Below are 11,071 nucleotides of genomic sequence, written 5' to 3'. Positions count from 1 at the left end.
CAAGGACGACCTTGCAAAAGAGAAAATTTTCATTGTGATCGAAATACGAAGGGTACACCACGTATTTTTATATAAGTAGTAGAAAATTTTAATTTTTTAATTATTAACTTTTTAACACACATATCCCACCATTTGTATAGTAACACGTAATGTACCACCCAGTGTACCGGTCACACTGAAAAATTTCTCATTGCAAAAGTAAATTACCAATTTCATCCAAAACCCTACATCCCATCCCCTTGCGCCTCTATATAAACACACCTTAAACCCTGGCCTCTCATCTCATCTTCCTCACTGTTCGTCTCCAATCCAAATCTCATCTTCAGGTAACGTAATCTCTCTCTCTCTCTCTCTCTCTCTCTCTCTCTCTCTCTCTCTCCCATCTTTTCTGTAATTCAAAGTTTCTATCGTTTCTGTTCAATCTGTGATGCCATTAGATCCCATTTCCAAAGAATTAATATTTCAATCGTGAAATAAATGAATCGAGAAAAAGCACATATCGAAGGCTTATGGGCGATAAATATGAACAGCCCATGCGCTCAAAAATTGTGCAAAATCATAAATCTTTCTTCTTTTTTCACTATATCCTCTCGACATTGCCCGAGGATTTCGAAGAATGATGACATTGCTAAATCTTGCTGTTGATATCAATTTATTTGTGTTCTTTGATGGGGTTTGTTAATCTTTATTTGTTTCTTGATTTTTTTATTGGGTTTTTGTTATTCAAAGTGTGAGAATTTGGAAAGATGTTGCCCGATTTTGTTGTTAGATCACGAAAAATATGTCAAAAGTATCGTCTTTGTGAATTAATTGATGTGTTAATTGATTTGATCTATATGTTTGGTCTGATGTGGTTGTGATTGGTTTTGACAGATTGGAAGTTGTAGAGAAAATGTCGAACCCGAAAGTTTTCTTTGACATATTGATCGGAAGGATGAAGGCGGGTCGAGTTGTAATGGAGTTATTTGCTGATAAAACCCCGAAAACTGCTGAAAATTTCCGTGCTCTTTGCACCGGAGATAAGGGGATTGGATTATCAGGGAAGCCACTGCACTTTAAGGGATCCACATTTCATCGCATTATCCCGAACTTCATGTGCCAGGGCGGAGATTTCACAAGAGGCAACGGAACTGGGGGAGAGTCGATTTATGGGGCGAAATTCGCAGATGAGAACTTCAACTTGAAGCATACTGGCGCTGGAATTTTGTCCATGGCGAATTCTGGACCTAATACGAACGGTTCACAGTTCTTCATTTGCACCGCAAGCACACCTTGGCTTGACGGAAAGCACGTTGTGTTTGGAAAAGTGGTCGATGGATACAGTGTTGTTGAGAAGATGGAAAAGGTGGGTTCAGAGCGTGGGACTACTTCTGAACCTGTTGTGATCGAAGATTGCGGTCAGATAAAAGATGAGTGTTGATGTTTGAATAGTTGGGGAAGTTTCAAGTAACGTCATGGCTTAGGGTTGCTTTTAGGACTAGTTAGTTTCAAGTTTCAAGCAAAAATTGTGTTTTGTTTGAGAAAAGTGATTTAATGCAAATAATACTTTGAATGGATGTATATTTTCTTAAATGCTTCGAATGTGTATAATCGCGGCGGTTATTTATCTTTGTACCGTGTGTGGTGACTTGGAGCATCTTTAACGACTTAAAAACAGAGTATGATTGCAGATGATCTAAGACTATAATGTGATTACGAAGAAATAGTGAAATTTTGGGTTCTTTCATTGTAATGAGGTCGGATTAACTAACGGAACCATGTCAAAGTCCATTCCAAATTGTGCTAAACAGGCCTTGAGGAGGCATTTTGTAAGAATGAAACCAAACCCTAAAACCAATTTGCAATATGCGAAGTAGTTCAACCTCTTATAACCATTGCAAGTTTCCTCCCTTAACTGATGTGATACTCTTTTACCTTCACATTCCCTCTTATGCGTGGTGAATTTTCAAACCAAACATGTGGACAACACGAATCGGATGACGTGGAGCACGTGCGGCCGTTAGGCTTCATACGTGGGCCAACCTAACTCTCTGATACCAGAAGAAGTTGAGGTTCCACCATAAAAGCAATTGGCAATACGAGGAGTAGCCCAACCTGTTATAAGCTCAACCAATTGGTAATATGGGGAGTAGCTCAACCTCTTATAAACTCTTGCAAGGTTTATCTTTTGACGATGTAAGACTCTTTTACCTTCACATCCTCACAGTGAGAATACGAGGAAGTCCCACATCGGTGAATGCATGGACTTATAAGGAGTTGGGCTACTCCCCAAACTTCCCTTCATGGTACCATAGTAGGTTTATCCCATAAGTGAAGCTCAACGACCATGTGTTCCACGTTACCGAATTTGTGCACATGAGGGGGTGTGTGAGAATATAAGAACAAAATTCCACATCTGTGAAGGACCAAATCATGCAAGGGCTTATAAAGAGTTGAGTTACTTCTAATATCGCCAATTGGTTTTGTAGTAGAACCCTACTTCGTTCACAGGCCATCGAAAACCGTAACAAGAACCAGAGACGGTCTGCCGAGCCCGAGGGTGGTGAGAAACGTGAAGGGGTATAGGTAGTTCACATGGTTTATGCACATTTTGTACGTACTCAAAGCTTTTAGAAAGGAAAAAGAAGAAGCTCCAAGATCTGCCGATAGCCTTTATACAAGCAAATGTGTATTTTAGCTACATTTAGGTGATGGGTTTTGTCAATTGCTTCCAGATTTGAAGGTTGTCATGTTTTCACAACATTGAATATAAAATGGGGGGAGGTTGAAGTTGAATACCCAAGATATCACACACTCCATTACTTGAAAGTACAATGGCAACTGCTGGTGAGTTTTGTGAGCTACATTATTATAGTTCAGAGAAACGATTTCCACACATCTCTGTTCTCTCTCCGCACGCCTTGTTTATCTAGGAGGGGAAAGAAACAGGGGCGTGCAAAAGGAGAAAAAGGGTGCATAAATCACTTTTTCTTTTGTAATTGTTACTAATAATATTTCAGAAGTGAATCTGATTACATTGCTTCCATGGTGCTGTAAAATCTAGAGAGACAGTTTGTTTCACTTCAATTTCATACCCCATCAATCATGGGATGCATGTATTTATAATACTTCCATAATTACAGATTGGGTTTGAAAACCCTAGATACAAGAAGTTGTGAACAACTAAAATACAATCAGATCCTAAAGATAGGATTACAACCACAAGATCAGATTACAACAGAAACAAATACCAATCATTCCTATAAACTAGGAACGGCTGAAAAGATAGAAGTTTAAACCAAAGTAAACTCCACAGGTTTCGGTGATGTGCTGGACAGCTGACTTCGTCTAACATGATCATGATCAGATGGTCGAAAGTTTACCACTATCCTTAGCATTGATGGAGGAGGAGTGAGAGGCACCATTCCGGCGACCACGATTACCTCTACAGCCTTTGCCACGACCACGTAAGGTACCAGGGCGACCGCCACGAGTAGCAGTGGGAGCAGTGGGTCTAGCATCAACAGAGACGACAGCTTGCATCCTTTGTTTCCGCTCAGCAGTGAGCAGAAGGGCCTCTGACGCACTGTGAGATATGGTTCCATCACGATCCTGAGCAGAAGCCACAGTGCTTTCACATGCAGGGCCAACACTTTTAAGAACAATGGCAGCAATGTCTGAGTCAGAAACAGGAGCACCAGATAGGGAGAGGGCCTCAGCAAGGCAACTGACACGATTGAGAAACTCAGAAATGGAGGAGTCGCCGCGGTGGGTGTTCATCAGCTCACCGCGAAGTTGAAGAAGACGGCCAGTGGGCTGCAAATCATAGGTTTCGCGCAGACAGGTCCATGCAGAATGAGAACTGGTTTTCCCGATTAGGGAAGCCAACACACTGGGATGAACAGAACTCTTGATCCAGGACAAAACCATATTATCTTGTTGAATCCATGGTTCAAACTCCGGATTCACAGTATCAGTAAGTTTGCCCTCATCATCTTTGAGAAAGGCAGGAGGACATTTGCTAGTGCCATCAGCAAAGGAGACGAGATTCCTGCTACGAAGCAAGGTAAGTATCTGGGCTTGCCAGAGAGGGTAATTGGTAGGGTCAAGTTTAATCGTAACAAAGTTGGAAACGTTGGAAGGGCTGGAAGAGTTAGACGCCATTTGAAAGAAAAAGGAAATGCTTAGGATGAATGCTATGAATAAACTCAGCTCAATGAATTATGAGTGAGGCTTCCCGTCGATTATATAAGGATTACAACTTGCGAGAGGGGTTTTTCTTTTTCTTATACAACTTGCTGGAGGGTTTTTTTTTTTGTCCTTTTTCATTTTAGAGACAACTTGGTGGAGGGGTTATATGCTTTTTTTGTGACAAACCTTGCCGGAGGGTTTTTTTCTGTAATTTTTGCTAATTAACCTCGTTGGGGGATTTTTTTTTTTTTTTTTTTTCAGTACATCGATATTACTTTAGTCTAGAGTAGGAGGGGAAATCGCTGAACAGTGTTTTGTAAGACATTTCAGTTTATTTACAAGACTGCCACAGCCTCTCTCTGCCGCTAATCTTGATGTACAGGTGTTGATGATCGTGGGAAAGGAAGAACAATGGTTAAGCCGGCCCTTTCCATTTCCTTCTCAAACCCTCCTTGCCTCTTCTGTCTCGCAGACCCCGCGAGAACGACGCAAACGGTTTTGCCTCTGTCCTATCCTCCTCTTGCCGCCGTCTCCCTTCTCTCGCTAATGTCGTCTTACTCCACCTTTTGCGTCAGGAAGGCCCATGCGTGGTTTTTTGGGGTGGGGATTTCAGATTTCAAGGGGGGAGAGAGGCTGTGCTTCGTTTCGATCAGGCCAAGCCTCCATGATTCGATCGGATCGAGGTGATGGGGGCAACGCGAGGGGTTGAGTGGCGTCGGGAAGGTATGTCGCTTTTTTCTTCCCCTTGCTGATGCATAAACCCATCAGTTCCTCTGTAATTCGTTTAGGTTTTCATTATTCTTTTTCGATTTGTTTTGTCAAAATTGAAATGGATTTTTTTGGCTGGATTTTGTATTAGGTTGAGAGAGGGTTCTGTTTTTAGGGTTTTCTCTCCGTCCCACTCCCTCTCGGCTTCTCTTATTCAGTTTGACGTAGTTTTGCAATTTAGGATTCAGTGCATTTCAATCTTTTTTACTGGAATATACGTATATATAAATGTATAAATTTGTTCAATTTTTCTGTACACAGGGCTGGGTTAATTTGATTCTTGACCTATGGTTGGATATTATATTACAATTGTGGGTTCTATTTTCAGGGGTGGATGAAAAGAGACAACCATCTCTAATTCTGTTTCTGCTTCCAACAACTCAAAGGTCAGTGATTCTTCCTTCTTCTCTCTAATTCTGTTTCTGCTATTTCAATTTGTAGGATTTAATTTAGGGTTTTAAGTTGGAAACTTTAATTTAACATTTTCAGTTGCAGAGCTTAGTGTATACAACAGTTAGGGTTATGGATTTTGATTGCTGGTCTACTAAATGTTTTATAACATGTAAACAGGGAGTAGATACTTTGTATGCCATGGATAGGGAATGGATACGTAATTAGATCAATTGATGGGTGCCTTTGTTTTGGATATCTACATCCAGCAATACCTGGTATTCTGTGTTTTGTTGTTTTACCTCTATGTCTTGATCAATTTCATGTTGTTACTGTCTCTTTAATTTTTTTTAAACGTTATTCCAACAGTCCTACAAAGATATTCATAACTGGAATGAATAAGCAAACTAATGAATTCAACTGTGAGTTTAAATGATTGAGAGATTCTGGTGGTTATTGGATTGCTTAGGGAACGTAATTGTTGCCTCTGTTGCCATTTTGGTAGTCATATATTTACAGGTCAATTTCATCAATTTTGCAGATTGTGATGGATGAACACCAGTGTCCCAATGGAATCCCCGTTACATGTTTTACCCTCCAATCTATATATGTGCAAAGTGATGAAGAAAAGCTTGAATTTGAATATGAATCAGGGAGCACAAACATTTTGGTAAGATCATAGTATATGAATCCATTTTCTTAGGCCGTCTTAAAGCTATTTTGGTCCTTCAGATTTCAATAAGGAAACACAACAGGCATTTTTTAGGGACACATCGATTTTCTCTTTGTTATTGTATTTGAGTTCGTAACAAATGCAGGAAGCAATATAATCTTATTATTTTTTTGATTGAACATGCAAATGATTACACCTTGCAGACAGATATCTCATCAGGTATGGAGGATGATGTTTTTCTAATTCTTAGAACTTTTTTTTTCATGCTTCTGTTTTGGTAGGACTATTGTTTCTTCGTCTCTGGGTGATCCAACCTCTACCAGATTATTTGAGGATTCCATGAGGGAAACTCTATTGCGTTTATGTTCATGATTCATGTTTCGTATGATCTGACAAATGGTTTTAGCAGTAGTTGTACTTATTATGCTTGGCGTCTAGGTTTAGACTGCCCTTTTGCTTTTATTTTGCTCTTCCCTTCTTTTTTTCCCTTTGCTTCAGAGAGGAGCAAACTAACCTTTTGTTTTTGGTTTTGTGGGGAAATAGATATGAGGGTTGGACAATGAATCTATTAGCATTTCCACAATTGCTTTTATTTTGTAACTTTTGGGGTTTTGTCCGTGTGCTCGGATGCTGTCTGATTTCAGTCTTTTTAGCTTTCTGGAAACACTGTTGTTCAAATTTTGCAGCTAGATGTCAAGGTGCTCGCGAAGGCTATGCAGGTGTGTTCCTGTTAATTGCAATTTCGTTACATTCTATGTTCAGATATTCTTAATTCCAGCAATTGATTTCATGCAACTGCAATTTTCGAAAGGTGCAGATATTCTCATTTGCTAATTTACTTATCAATCTCCATTTTCCATGGATTAATGCTTATCATCTGCAAACCCCATTGCCCCTGTATCTTAAAGTTTTCCTCTTTCTTTTTCCCCCCTCATTTGGGTGCATATAATTTGGGCTCGTTGTCATTTTTTAATTACTTACTGGTAGTTTAGTTTACAGTCTAGGCCATTCAGTCAATTTCTTTCTCAAATTATTGTATTTTGAGTAAAAAATTATTGGGTTAGTTAGGCTGCTGTATTTGGGGTTAGGGGTGATGTCAGTGTCACAAGCAGATTTGGGTTTGGGGGATGGGTATAGCATTTCAGGGAGAAAAATGGGGAGGATTTTCGGGACAAAAGGGGGGATTGAGTGGTCGATTTGATGGGAGAGAAAGAGAGGAGAGCGTGATTTAGGGAAAGAGAGAGAAAGAGAGAGAGAGAGAGAGAGAGAGAGAGAGAGGGGAGATTGCGATTTGGGGATTAGGTGAAAACAAAGCAGCTTCGAATCACTCAAATCAAAACTGACCCTTCTGTTGCCTGCCTCTGCTTGCTTGCTCCCTTTCTCAATCGATGAGTTCTCTCACCATAATTCAGGTCTCTAATTTTTTAATGAATTAGGGAATTCGAACTGATGAGATTATTTTGGTGAGAGAGATGGCCACGCCAACGGGAGAGACTATGGTTGAGATGTAGGCAACAAGGAGTAGGGCTGCAGTTGAGGCTTTGAGTAGGCTCCAGGAAGCAGAGAACAAACTGTGCAAGTTGAAGATATTTTGATTCATCCTTTACTGTTTGATTGATCATTTGCTTTTTTAAAATTGTTATAGATATTTTGTTCCTTCATTAAAATTGTCATAGATCTTTGTAGGTTGTTTAGTTCACCTCTAGGGTTAGCTGTATGTCTTTGTAAATTAGGGGGTTATGCTATGTTAATTGCTTTGTTTCTTGGTTGTTTTTTGTCCTTTGCTTCTAAGAAAATCGAAATTAGCCATTTTCATCATGTAGATTGGATAAATGGTTGAACTGATACCCTCTTATTTGTTGATGAGATAGTCTACCAAAAGGTTATGGAGTTCAACGTAGGAGAGTACAATTTTTTCATACGTAGGTATTCCTCATTTTGATTTAAGGTACTAAGTTTGAATCAGGAGACGTTTTCTGATGAAGAAAACATCAACATTGTATGGATGAGTTTATTGTTTTTAATTCATTGTTTACTGTTTGATTTGCCATCTGCTTTCTTCAAATTGTCATAGATATATTTTTTTTCCTTCTTTAAAGTTGTCATAGATTTGTTTAGGTTGTTTAGTTCATTGGCAGTCTATTGTTTTGCCTGGTAGAAAGGTCCGGTCTTACTGTATCCTCCGACTCACTCCAGTCTGTCTCTGTCTTTGTGATTCTGGGTTCTGTTCTACCATTTTTGCTTCTCAAAGAAACCTAATTGCAGGTTCCTTTTCCATTTCCAAGCTTATATGCTTTGTGCTGCTGTATTTTCTATTTTTAATGAGGCTCGATTGAAATAGGCATCAGTTTGATTGAAATATGCGTCAACTTGATTGCTTATGCTGCTGTATTTCGAAGAATAACAACTTTAATAGGTCTTAAGTCTCTAATTCATTGAACTATTGCATATATTGTGAGGTATTTAATTTTTCCATTGATTTTCATGTTGAAGATATAGATTTTCATTCTGTAGCTGGAGCTAACTTTCCTTTTAAGTGAGGTATTTAATTTTTTTTGTTTCTTCAGCAGATCATTTGTTCATATTTTTCATTGCAACCTTTTATGTGTATAAATATGCATGTGATTTTTTTTATTTTCCAGGAAAAGAATTGCGGAAAGGGAAGGTACTTGCTACCAAGGTGCGTTTCGTTTGGGTTTCTAATGGCTAGAAAATTAGAATTAATAATTGCAAGCGAATTTTTCCAAGAAACAATCACATTATTGGATCTAAGTTGCTAATTGTCTTAATTTTGTATAGGCTGCAATAAAATCTGCACCCACAAGGGCCACAACTGGAGGAGTCAAGAACCCTGACCGCTACGGCCCTGGAACCGTCGCTCTTTGGTGAGTTTTCAACACAATATAGTTCAAATCCTCTGAATCATGTTCTTGAATTTTACTATATTGCATTTCGTTATCTGAACTCTGTTCTTTCAATCTGGTTACCTGAATCGTGCCTAATATTTGAAGTGGCCGGTGGCTTTGTATGGCTGGCTGGTGTGATTTGGGACTGTTTTTAGTTAATGGGAGACATGGCACACAGGTGTGGGGCAATGAAGTAAAGTGGGATTAGGAATTTAGGGTAGTAGAGTTTTTGTTAATTTATGGGATTAAGCATTCTCAGGTATGTATGGATGTGTGATCTGAATAATATGAATTAGGAATTTTTGGTTAGTGTCCAATTAGTCAAGAAAGGATGATTCTTTTTGTTATCATGCATATTTAAGTTGTAAACATCTGAAAAGCTGCTTAATTGAAGTGAAATTTCCAGTTTTTGAGCCTGATTTCAAGTCTTGAACTTTGAATTTGTGTATAGCTAGCTCAGCTGAAGCTATCCACGTTGTAGTTTAAAGTATTTGTATTGGTAATTATGTGTTTAAGTTGCGCAAATGAGTTGCCCCAATATCTTTTGTGTGCAATTTGGTGTAGAAATGTGGTTAGTTAATCTTAAAATACGGTTTATTAAATTGGGTTCATGATATATGGGTGGTAGCAAATTAGCAACGTCAACTCTTGTAAGGAAGAGGTTGATGAGAGACTTCAATAGGCTGCAACAGGACCCGCCTGCAGGGATTAGCGGGGCACCCCAAGATAACAATATAATGCTGTGGAAAGCTGTTATATTAGGTTAAGTTGGAAAAATGCAGTGCATAAAAGAAATCTATTGTTGTTTTCTCTTCTATTATGCAACATTAATATTTCACATTTTCGGTAGGAGACGCAGTAACTTGGAAAAATGCTTATATTTCTTATTTTTGGAACCCTTTATCTCATTGTTTCTTGAGTAGTTTTCTGGAAGGAAGAAAAGATGGGCATTCGTAAGTCCTATCAATTTTCAATTTTTATTTTTCTTGCTTTTATTTTAGTTTCTTATTGCTAATTCTAATTTTGGGTGTATTTGTCTAGGTTGGTTCAATTTTAAATAATATTTATGGCCTAGATTGGGAAAACAAACTTGAGGTATTAATTTTTCAGAGATAGTTTATTGCTTGAAATTAGCATTGTTTTTATATCTTCCAACATTCTGTTTTCTTGGAGTTACCATGTGCTTGAAAACTTGCTGAAAAAACAATGGAACAGTTTTTTTGTTTTTTGTTTACTGCTGAAACAGGTGCCAGGCCTATAGGCCATATATTTTGCCACCTTAACCGCAAGGGCAAAATGTGTGTGGACTGCATCTTGCTTCTGTTTCTTACGGAAATAGCCGTCCTGCTTTTTTTTTTTTTTCTTTGAACATTAGTGCTTGAAAGCTTAGCTGCTGAAACAAAAACAGACTACTTTTAATGTTTTTTGTTAACTTCTAAAACAGGCAGATGGCCTGCAGGACTTATTTTGTCGTCTCAACTTCAGAGACAATATATTTGTGAACTGCATGTTGCTTCTGTTTCTTATGGAAACAGAGGATTTTTTGCAACCACATCTTTTGTAATCAAGAATGTTCAACTTCATCCTGCTAATTGTTCAATGTCTTTTCATATCAGCTATGTTGAATATATATAAAAATCAAGTTGCTTATCTTACCGACTCCTTTCACTCATCTATCTCTCTATTCATTCATCATTATGTTTAATTTATTCAGGTTAAATGTGTCTTATTTAGGCTGATGCATTCAAGTCCCGCAGCAACATGCGGGCATATTTTCTAGTTTTTACAATAAGAGGAGGGGGAGTTTCCACAATGAGCAACCTAATTTGATAAAACCTCTCACTTCTAAGTGAAGAGGAATACCAGCAGACCATAGTGTTGAGTGGCTGCTGGAGAGTTTTAATAATGAATAAAATTAGCTTTGTGAAACTTAATTGCGACTACATAGGTTTACAATGAAGCAGCACGCGATTATTTCATTAGTGAGAGGTTGCAGCATGCACGTAGTTTCAAGCAAAAATTGTGTTTTGTTTGAAGAAAAGTGATGTAATGCAAACAATACTCTGAATGGATGTATATTTTCTTAAATGCTTCGAATGTGTATAATTGCGGTTATTTATTTTCTTATTGTGTGTGGTGACTCGGAACATCTTTAACGACTTAA

At 38.3% G+C, this 11,071-nt stretch overlaps 1 protein-coding gene and 2 long non-coding RNA genes across 5 annotated transcripts; all 3 read left to right on the top strand.

The window, feature by feature from the left end:
* The first annotated feature begins 240 nt into the window (after nucleotides 1-240).
* Nucleotides 241-1,630, top strand: LOC137745647 (peptidyl-prolyl cis-trans isomerase CYP19-3-like). The gene is made up of 2 exons (XM_068485636.1): nucleotides 241-326; nucleotides 874-1,630. Exon 2 carries the CDS (start codon nucleotides 893-895, stop codon nucleotides 1,418-1,420), a length of 528 nt encoding a protein of 175 aa, XP_068341737.1. The 5' UTR covers nucleotides 241-326; nucleotides 874-892; the 3' UTR covers nucleotides 1,421-1,630.
* A 2,895-nt stretch (nucleotides 1,631-4,525) lies between these two features.
* LOC137745910 (uncharacterized) lies at nucleotides 4,526-7,427 on the top strand. Of its 2 annotated transcripts, none has more exons than XR_011069747.1 (3): nucleotides 4,526-4,893; nucleotides 5,267-5,324; nucleotides 5,870-7,427. It is a non-coding gene; the product is annotated as an uncharacterized lncRNA (long non-coding RNA). The 2 variants fall into 2 exon arrangements; XR_011069746.1 differs by lacking the exon at nucleotides 5,870-7,427 and adding an exon at nucleotides 5,509-5,707.
* An 848-nt stretch (nucleotides 7,428-8,275) lies between these two features.
* On the top strand, nucleotides 8,276-9,299 carry LOC137745909 (uncharacterized). 2 transcript variants are annotated; one of them, XR_011069745.1, is made up of 4 exons: nucleotides 8,276-8,542; nucleotides 8,644-8,681; nucleotides 8,801-8,886; nucleotides 9,013-9,299. It is a non-coding gene; the product is annotated as an uncharacterized lncRNA (long non-coding RNA). The 2 variants fall into 2 exon arrangements; XR_011069744.1 differs by having other exon boundaries at nucleotides 8,277-8,542; nucleotides 8,801-9,299.
* Nucleotides 9,300-11,071: the final 1,772 nt, after the last annotated feature.

Source organism: Pyrus communis, chromosome 9 (assembly GCF_963583255.1).
Source record: "Pyrus communis chromosome 9, drPyrComm1.1, whole genome shotgun sequence".
Taxonomy (NCBI): domain Eukaryota; kingdom Viridiplantae; phylum Streptophyta; class Magnoliopsida; order Rosales; family Rosaceae; genus Pyrus; species Pyrus communis.
Note: the sequence above shows the minus strand (reverse complement) of the source record. Positions and strands in the feature narration are given on the sequence as shown.

Excerpts from the sequence above, each read along its gene's own strand:
- LOC137745647 (XM_068485636.1), top strand. The coding sequence starts at position 893 with ATGTCGAACCCGAAAGTTTTCTTTGACATATTGATCGGAAGGATGAAG.